The 9,981-nt window shown below is 40.2% G+C and overlaps 1 protein-coding gene across 1 annotated transcript; it reads right to left on the bottom strand.

Moving 5' to 3' along the window:
- Window positions 1-1,454: 1,454 nt before the first annotated feature.
- On the bottom strand, window positions 1,455-9,048 carry rps19 (ribosomal protein S19). Its single transcript, XM_084051910.1, has 6 exons — window positions 9,024-9,048; window positions 7,727-7,797; window positions 6,368-6,468; window positions 4,681-4,864; window positions 3,594-3,648; window positions 1,455-1,536 (listed from the first exon to the last, which is right to left on the bottom strand). Exons 2-6 carry the CDS (start codon window positions 7,795-7,797, stop codon window positions 1,483-1,485), a joined length of 465 nt encoding a protein of 154 aa, XP_083908036.1. The 5' UTR covers window positions 9,024-9,048; the 3' UTR covers window positions 1,455-1,482.
- Between the last annotated feature and the right edge of the window lie 933 nt (window positions 9,049-9,981).

Genomic DNA, 9,981 nt, shown 5'->3' on the forward strand with positions numbered 1-9,981 from the left:
GATGAGACATCAGACCCAACTATACAAATGAGTTTACAGCTGCCATCAAAGCAAACCTGGGCTTCCATAACACCTCAACAGTGCCGCAGGCTGACCACCTCCATGCCACGCCCCATTGATGAAATAATTTGTTCAAAAGTAGCCCAGACCAAGTATCTCCACAAATTAACATTCAGATGGTCGACATTTGTCTCACAAATCTTTTGAGTGGTCTCATGTAATATTTTGAGAAATGGATTTTTGATTTCATGGTGTATGCCATAATCTAGATTAAAATAAAAAAAAGCTTTTAAATATTTCACTTTATGCGCTATGAATCTAGATACGAGTTCCACTTTTTGAATTACATTGAAAATGAACTTTTCCACGATATTAACATTTTTGGAGAAGGATCTGTATAGGCCTGCATGTACAGAGCGAGGACAGAATATAGGTTGAAAGAACAGTATCCTAGCTAAGCTTTCAACTGTTATAAATCCCTCTCTCCAGACAAGACAACATGCCCTTTAAGGCTGGGTGACATTCAAAACCAGACAGACAGAAATCAGCTTATGGGTGTTTAACAAACCATGGACCTTCCCTTTGTCAAAATGAGGTTCAAACATTTCACTTGTCAGGAGCGCAACACAAGTAGCCACTATGCCCTTAAGAGGGGTCTCCATTTCGATGCAAAATGCTACTCAGCATTGAGACATTATGCCATGGCAAATGTTGCAATATTCAAAACGGATCTCAGCCTCAACTTTAATGGAACAGGTTTCAAGCGGACTAATAAACGCCTTTGTTAACTCTTCTTTTCCTTCTTGAAAACAGTGATTTTGTAAGCAGAGGTCAGTCCATTCAACATTTATGTTCTGCAACTTTGCATCTTGCATTACTTAGACATAAATTGTCTTTCAAAAAAAAACATTCAAAACAGTTGATGCTGCTGACCATGACCGGAATCATGATTATATGATTACATTATAAATAGTATTGCCGATATACGATTACCTTATTATATGATTAATCATTAGCTATTAATCTATAATAATAATTATTATCATCATAATATACGATTCTCGCACGTCTACGTCAGAGCCAGGAAATCCATTTCAGAGCTTGTAACTCTGCTAGTGCGGCTACTTATTTTGTATGTCACATTATGCATTTTATCATGTTTTTATAATTAGTGAATCTTTCATGAACCCCAGGAAGATAAGCTGTCACCTAGGCGCCGTGTCAGCTAATGGGGCTTTAATTACCACCACACCGGTTTTGGAAGCAAACCACCATCTCATGTATAACCCTCCAAAATCAAATACAGCTCCATGCTTTTCATTTCTTACAGAGGAAACAATAAAACTACATCCAACTATATTGAGCAGAGCATTTGCACCCATGTCAGGTTTACCAAGATATTGTACCACACAAACAAACAAACTGGGTTGTAAAGAAGTGAACAGGTAACACTATTAGTTTCTCCAAAAATGATTTATTTTTTTACACAACAGCAGCAGCCGCCGCCACAATAGTCTTCTTGTTTGCAGCGAAAACCTGTGGAGACCAGAAAACAGGGAGAATTCAATCAGATGTATTCAAAAAATGGTCCACAGAGAGAGGGAAGCTTACAGTAAGTTGAGCGAAAATGACAAGTGGAATCACAACTCCAACAGCTTGGAAGAGAGCAATTGTTTTTCTTCCGCTGCCAACAAACACCGCCCATACTCTGACGGTACATGACAGGAGCCCTACAAGCAAAAATCAACCCCGTTTCAATAAAAAACCCTATCAGAAAGTACAAAACACAAGGGGTTTGGAGGAGGGAGGGGGTTGGGGTGCCAACTGAGCGTTGCCTGTTGCCAGCCATGTGCAGCAGACATGCAGGCAGGGCTTGGGCACAGGTTAGTTCATCTACATAGCGCTCATTAGCATGGGTAAACAAGGAGAAAACTGGTGCCATACGGCGGGCCTTGCCAAGCATGAAATTCCCTCCTCGTGTTTACCCCTTTACCCTTGGATTATCACTCTGACGGTGCTGCTGCTGCCGCCTGCCTCCTCTCACGTCTCTCCACAAGGCAGAATATGCCATTTGTTTTAGCCCATTAAGACCTGGAACGCATCTTTGTCATTTTTTGTTTTGAGCTAAAAAAGCATTATTTTACAGTTTGGCTATTCAAAAATAGCAGATATACAAGCTCATAGCGCGGCAGTTGGTGCCGCGCTATGAGCTTGTAGATCTGCTATTTTTGAAAAATCAAGGGAAAACCAAATTAATATATTTATATTATTTTCAAGCGAACATTTTTAACTCAAATCTTTGTTTCTGGAACAAAATATTTTGAGATGGGGCCGGCGGCCTAATACATATCATTTTTGGGGTACTCGACATGAAAAGGTTTGAGAACCACCGATATAGAAACATACCTTTTTCAGAAAACCGTTAGGCTTTAGAAGACAAGAATCGGCCTCAGGTCTTAATGGGTTAGCTGCGACTAACAGACAACGACCTGCCGCTATGCTACACGGACAAACCAGTAACTCAGTAATTTAGCCTCGGTAGAAAAGCTGACTTGCATTCTGCGAGGCACTTTGGCAGAAAGGGAAACTTGCCCAAGGACGACCGTTTTCAAAGCAGTGCATGCTCGAGCTATGCCGGCACAGGGTGCGTTCCCGTAACAGACAGGGCGGGTGTAAGCATCAAAGCCAAAGGGATGTTTTAGTGATGAAACGCGCTTTTGGATCGAGGGACCGCATTGAATAAGTCTAGACTTCAAATAAAGCAATACACCACAGCAGAAACAGAAAGGTGTAACAGAGATGTAAAGCAACCTTGGTCCTGGCCAGAAATGAAGCCTTTGATACAAATCATTCAACTCGGGATTTTGAAATTGATTCACTTAAAGAGTTCTGACAGAGGGCCAGGAGCAGGGCCATAGCCCAAAAGATGCCATATCACCAAGGTTACATTGTGTTGTGGGCAGCCCGCCACCGCCCTTTTTGTTTAGACAGTAGGAAGACAATTCTGTACGTTGAGCACCTATACACAGAACCGATTAAGTGGGTACTAGCTGGAAACCTTTGAGCACTTGACAGCTATGAGTCCTCCTGGCAAGGAGATATTTTATGCTGCGTTAATTAACTTTAGAGAGATCATATTTATTCTAGTCATCCGTTTCATATCACTTCTATTAAATACTGAAACTACAAAATAATTGCCTCGATAAATACCTTTGATGTCATTTTGAAAGTGCTACAAACGGTAGGGACAACGCAGGAGAGATGTCAAATCTCTGTCCAGTAGGGATACGTACAACAAAGCATGAGTATTTGTCTTGTCTTGTTAATTTTCTGTTTGACACGTACCATTTGTGTACAATATCTATTGTTAATTATGTACTGTGATTTATGCCAAAAATAGCAGATATACAAGCTCATAGTGTGGCACCGAGTGCCACGCTATGAGCTTGCAGATCTGCTATTTTTGAAAAATCGTTAAAATTATTTTTTTTACATTTTTTTCCCGAAAAACTGTTAGGATTTAGACATTTTTTAGAAGCGGCCTCAGGTCTTAATGGGTTACCCTTTAACCAAGTTGAGAAAGCCACTCTCACCTGCCCAGCGATTCTGTCCAGGTCTCTGTTTCCCTGGGAGGTTAGTCTGCGGCCGCTGAGGGGAGAGAGGAGGACAAGAAATATCAAGACACTGAAACACAGTGGCATAACAGAGCACATCATCCTACACACAACCTGGTCAAAATCAATATACAACACAGCCGAGTATATTCAATAACACCTCAACTACATTGGATATGCCCCATTGACCACAATACTGTGGTCATGAGGAGGCAGGCTAATCAATTCTTCCTACATAGAAAGGAAAATCATTCACAATCATTCACTCCACGACATGAACAAGTCAAACTGCAATGTCATTTTCCGGCACACTTCAACTGATAGCAGCCACAGAGTTAGTGCTGAAGCTACAGAAATGAATATGTCCATCACCATGGCTCATGGCAAAGTCTTCATGAATATGCATGTACCGTACCTTAAATAAATATTAAAAACTCAAATTGCTTTAACCACTTTAACGCTGGTGTCTGTCTGAATTTCGCACATTTCATAGGTTTAAGTTCTGAAACAAATTAAACGTTTTTTTTTTTTAAATGGCAGATCTACAAGCTCACAACCGTCCGTACCCAGTGTGATGTGTTGTGAGCTTGCAGATTAAGTGGTTAAAAGATGTCTTCATAAATATAAAAACCTTGAGAAATGCCGAGGACATAAACAACAGCCTTGTGCGATTTAGGAACTACTGATAGCATTGCCATCTTGACACATTTTACTACTACTACACTATAATTCGTCAAGAATGTGTATAGCCATTTTGATGGGAGTCACGCGGTGATGCCTGTTGGAAATTCGCATGCATTTTCTTCTATGCATTGACTTTGCACGTAATCGTGACGCATGCCAATCCTTGAGGACCATTGACCCATAAGGCTTCACACTCTACCCTGCACTTCCATGGGTCCTCGGCCGTACATCCGCCCAGTGTGACGCATACACGCACACGGGGATTTATGGACTTTATAGATCAATGTTTTATGCACACACCCTCAAGTGTCCTGCTCATACATTATGCAATCGAGTACTGGGGGCGATGCACTGAATGAACAAGGAGGGCATTTGTCCTCACCCGTTGGGATCCTTCTCGATCATCTTGAGCAGCTCGAGGGCCTGAAGCACCTTGCGGGCCACGTTCTTTGACCCAACGCTGAAGTGGGAGGGGCAGACGCCGTTCCTGTTGCGACCACCATAGATCTTGGTCATGGAGCCTACACCGGCACCACCACGCAGGTACAGGTGGCGGACTGTGGATGCTGACAGAATGGGACAGATTACAATGTTAGATCACTCAACTATCAAAATGCTACTGTAATTCAATACTCTTATATCAATAGTATGACTTTTTAAATAATCTGCCAATGTTCTAAATCAGGGGTCTTCAACCTTTTCAGGCCAAGGACCCCCTAGCTGAGAGAGAGGTGAAGCAGGGACCCCCTCTATATTGTATAAAATTGTGTTTCAGATTAAACCTTTTTTGTTAACTTAGTCTGCTCTTTTTTCCTTCTACACCTATACCTCTTTGCCAAAAATAGCCGATCTAAAAGCTCACAAAAGCTCACAACGCCTCGCAGCGCGAGGCGTTGTGAGCTTGTAGATCTGCAATTTTTGGCTAAAGTTCTCCTCAGAAAAGGGATGCTAGGGTTCAAGTGCTTAATGTTAGGTAAAAAATAAAAAAATAATAAAATGGAAAAAAAAATTGAAAACATTTTGGAAAAAAAAATGAAAAAAAATTGAAAAACATTAGAATAAAATAGGTTAAAAAAAATCTTATAACACAAAGATTTGGCGGACCCCCTGTCGTAACTCTGAGGACCCCCTAGGGGTCCCGGACCCCCTGTTGAAGACCCCTGTTCTAAATGAAAGGCTTCAATATAGATGAAATATTATTACAATGATGCCATAACTGCAATTATGTTATACAGTATGCTACCTAAGGGTGTGAACTTCACTCAGTCAACCTGGTATCTATAAGAAAACCATTAACATTTATGACATCATACATTAATGGTTTGACGAGTTAAATTGTAAACCCGAAAGTGGAATAACTTGGTAAAACTTGGGGGGCAACTGAAGAACTCACAACAGTTAAAGTACCACTGGGCAAAATAATTCAAAACATCTCAATTGATGCTATTTTGTACATGAGACCTACAGACTATCACTGCACTATGGTTAACTTCACTGTGTGAGCATACAATCCTTAACAATTACTGGCAACTACACCTTTAGTTTGCTCTGTCTTGTCTGAAATTTAACCAGTAACCGGGGGTCTTCATTAACTTGTCAGTAGTCCACTCACTTGCTTATGACAACTATTTTATATTGTGTAGACTTTATGTACTGCAACAATTTGCTGTGCAACATATTAACCAAAATACTAATATGTTTTTCACTGCAGTATTATCCTTAACACTGTATTGTCACAGTAAAGGTTTATTTTGAGTATCAGATATCAATCACAGAAGACAAAGTGGCACATTTATAATAATTTGGGTCTGTGGAAACACCTGGCCAGTTAAAGGCTTCATCAACTGCCCAAGCAGAGCCAAGCAAACCGCTCTGCGCCAGTGCTTAAATGAAGGCATGCAACATAATGACAATGTAACAATTGAGTCTCAACTGCTATCGCATCCAGTAGGCAGCAAACGCCAGCCATCTGTCACACATCCCGGAAAAGTAATCCAGATTCAGCAGCGCTCTCTGTTACACCAATAGTTATGGAACAGACAGAGATGTAGAGAGATGTCAGGACTTACCAGCTCTGATGTAGAACCAGTTGTCATCACTGGGAGCCAGCTCCTTGTGCTTGGCCAGCTTCACAAGGTCAACCCAGTCAGGCACCTTCAGCTTTCCTGACCTGGGGACAAGATTATAGAAAAGACTTTGATACAATGTAGTTGAAATGTTCAAGGTTTGGACAATACACTGACAGAATGAGAATAATTAGAGGAAAACAAAAACCTCACAATGTGTGCTAGTCCTTATCCCTGTAAAAATGACAGAGTGCCTCAATTTTAATTTATTATGCTTGGTGAAACTGAGGCACTGTCCCCTTTTTAAGTATATTTTTGAGCGATTGTCACCACAGAAGAAGTTTATTATGGGAAGGCGCATTCAACTCCTGCATTGCAACATCAGAAAACATAGTACGAATTATTCATATTATGTGTTGTAAAAATACATTGACACTGAAAATAGCCAATCATTGTGAGCTTGTAGATCTTGAGCGACAATCTGATAAATGATATCAGAGCTGTATTGATGTTGTCTGTTATCTCTTCAAAAGTTGAAGTCTTCAAAAGTCTGTACATAGTGTTTTATATTTATGATGATATTGATTGTTTGGTGCCATTTATTACATGTTGATGAACTGAATACCCAGGACCCCAATAGAAACAAGGTACCGCAAGGACTTTTTTTTGGTGTCATCCTTTTAGACTAAGTGTTTGACTGCACTCAAGCTGTTTTACATTTCTGTCTAATAAAATATTCAATCAATTTAACACAACAGCTTGAGCAAAGTATTCAATGACAGTCTGGACTCTTATTGTAAATGCTTTAAGCATCAGCATTTTTAGATCTTCACTGAGATGAATACAAACAATGGTCATCCCCCCCCCCCCCCCAACCCCACAGAGGGGCAGTTTTAACACGTGTGAAAGCTTTATTTTTCATATAATTGGTCTGAATGGGAAGTTTTAATAAAGAGATTTAAAACAAATATATTAACTTGTTTTGTTCTCCAATCTGTATCGCTAATACGGAGGAAAAAACTGGTGATCCAATTAAGACCCTAAATCGATTGGAGGACCCCTACCCATCATGACATGCTCAGAATAGGGAAGCTAGGTTTGCTGTGTTGAATCTAGAATAGATGCTAGAAACGTATATACAATAAATATATCTACTATAAAGACTGGTGAATGGGTAGACACAGATCTAAGTGTACACAGAGGGCAGTAACATATACATTCATTCCACATATCACTGTAGGAATAAATTAATTATTGTATTTGTTGTACTAAGTACACGTACTGTATACACTTGCTTATTATTTCATATATGAAGGAAGGCATTACAAACATATCGGCATATCTGAAAATGGACACACTTACTTCTTCAGGAAGGCTGCTAGGGCACGGACAAACTCCTGCTGGTTAACGTCTTTCACTGTGACACCAGGCATCTAGAGAAAAGCACAGCAGGGGTTTTAAAATGCAAAATATAAATAATCTGTATTTAGTTAAGAGACATGAAGCATCACTTAGTCTAGAATTATGCGACAGGAGTTGGCAGTTGATCTTTAGCGATCTGCTGATGCTGACTCCATACTAGGGCAACAAATACTACATTAACATAGTGTAAAATTGGTAATTTAACATAACATGTAGGACACCCAGGGTACACTATAGAGCGGGGGTCTTCAACGATTTTCAGGACAAGGACCCCTTAGCTGAGAGACAGATGAAGCAGGGACCCCCACTACATATTGTACAACATGTTGCAGATTAAACCTTTCATAGATTTCTAGCTTCATAGACTTGCTTGACAGCACTGTCATCAGTGATGGATTCATGTTCATGTGTATTTTCAGGGTCTAAACCCTCAATACTTAAAACACCTTGTACTTGATCTGCTCTTATTTCCCCTACACCAAACATCTTTGCCGAAAATAGCCAATCTACAAGCTCACAACGCCTCGTTGTGAGCTGGAAGATCGGCTATTTTTGGCTAATGTTCCCCTCAGAAAAGGAATTCTAGGGTCCAAGTGATTAATATAAGACAAAAAAAGCTCATATCACAATAACATTTGGTGGCCGCCCTGTCGTGACTCTGAGGACCCCAAGCGGTCCCGGACCCCCTGTTTAAGACCCCTGCTATAGAGCTATTGACTAACTACACGTTAGTAGGTAGCATGCTTTTGACAAACCTAGTCGCGTGTTACTGATGTACAACAAGCCTTGACATGCTCTCTGTCGGCATTAGGCTTCTGTGCGTTAGCATTAGCTAGCTAGCTAATTGGGATATTATGTCCGTGTCCATAACATTATCATAACCCAGCCACAATAAAAATGGGTCCTTGCAAAGGATTATCCCAACCAAATGCCTCGTGCGTTCAGCCACATGTTTATTATGAGTGTATAATTGGTCAAAAGACGTAGTTAGCTCGATAGCTAGCAGGGCTCAATGCGGTAGCATGGGGGCAGCCATCATTGACGGCACTGTAGTGTGAGCGCTACACGGAATATAAATCTAAATTAAAGCTATTTATCGGTTTAATATGCCAGTACTAACCGCCGATAATGGTCAATCGTTATATTAATATCAACCCGGTGAAGTTTAAAGGCTGGGTAGTTATAAAGTAGGAGTATATTTCATTAAATAACTGAGGGGGAAGAGATGTCCGTTTACCTTGACTCTGGACAGCGAAGGGAAGAGAGATACACGGGGTTTCCAGCCCGTGTTAAAACGGGCTAGTCGCGTTACATCACGCGAGATCGGTAACAGGAAGAGTGGGCACCAAGGAAGATAGGCACTGGGCACCTCTCTTGTTAAATTGTGTTAAATTGGCAATTAAGTAAAGTTTTTTATGTAAAGTAAAGTATACATGATTAGAACATGCTTAAACATTCCACAATTAACCACTTAATACCATGTGGGTAACCGGAGTCCCTCAAGGCTCAATACTACTGTCTTTTCTGTTTTCTGTTATTGTGAGGAAAGCTTTGCTGAAAATAGCCGATCTACAAGCTCACAACACGACTCGTTGCGTTGTGAGCTTGTTGATCTGCTATTTTCAGTGAAAGCTTTCCTCACAATACCGATGCTGGGGTTTAAGTGGTTAAGGTCTAATATTTCTACAATTGCTACAAAACCTGTACATCCAGTCATTTTGGGTCATCATAAACAAGAAGTTGAGGGACTAAATTAAGTCTGATAATGATGTACCGTGCATGTTCACATCATATACTTTACATTGCTTAAGACCATGTTTCAGATATTTTATTTTGTAACATTTTACAATTTTACATCGAGGTGCCCAGATGTCCATGTAGTGCCCACCTATCCTGTATCTGTTTTTTCTACCGATACCAACTCATAGGCATAGAGCTCATAGGTTACTCATCAACATCATAGCCTAAACCAGTATATTGTATGATGTTCTGCATAGTAGTGTATATTTGTCTGTTTTCTTAAATGTCATCATGATTTGAGTGCGTGGGGATCTCATTTTAAATAAGCCACTGTGCTTTTATGAGCAATCCAGTTTAGAGGACCATATATTGTGAATTTTACTTCCATGTACTGTTTCCATGTCTTTTCTAATTAAGTATTCAATCAATCAATCAATCAATTAAATATTCAATCG

The sequence above is a fragment of the Gymnoscopelus microlampas genome (assembly GCF_963454915.1).
Source record: "Gymnoscopelus microlampas genome assembly, chromosome: 3".
Taxonomy (NCBI): Eukaryota; Metazoa; Chordata; class Actinopteri; order Myctophiformes; family Myctophidae; genus Gymnoscopelus; species Gymnoscopelus microlampas.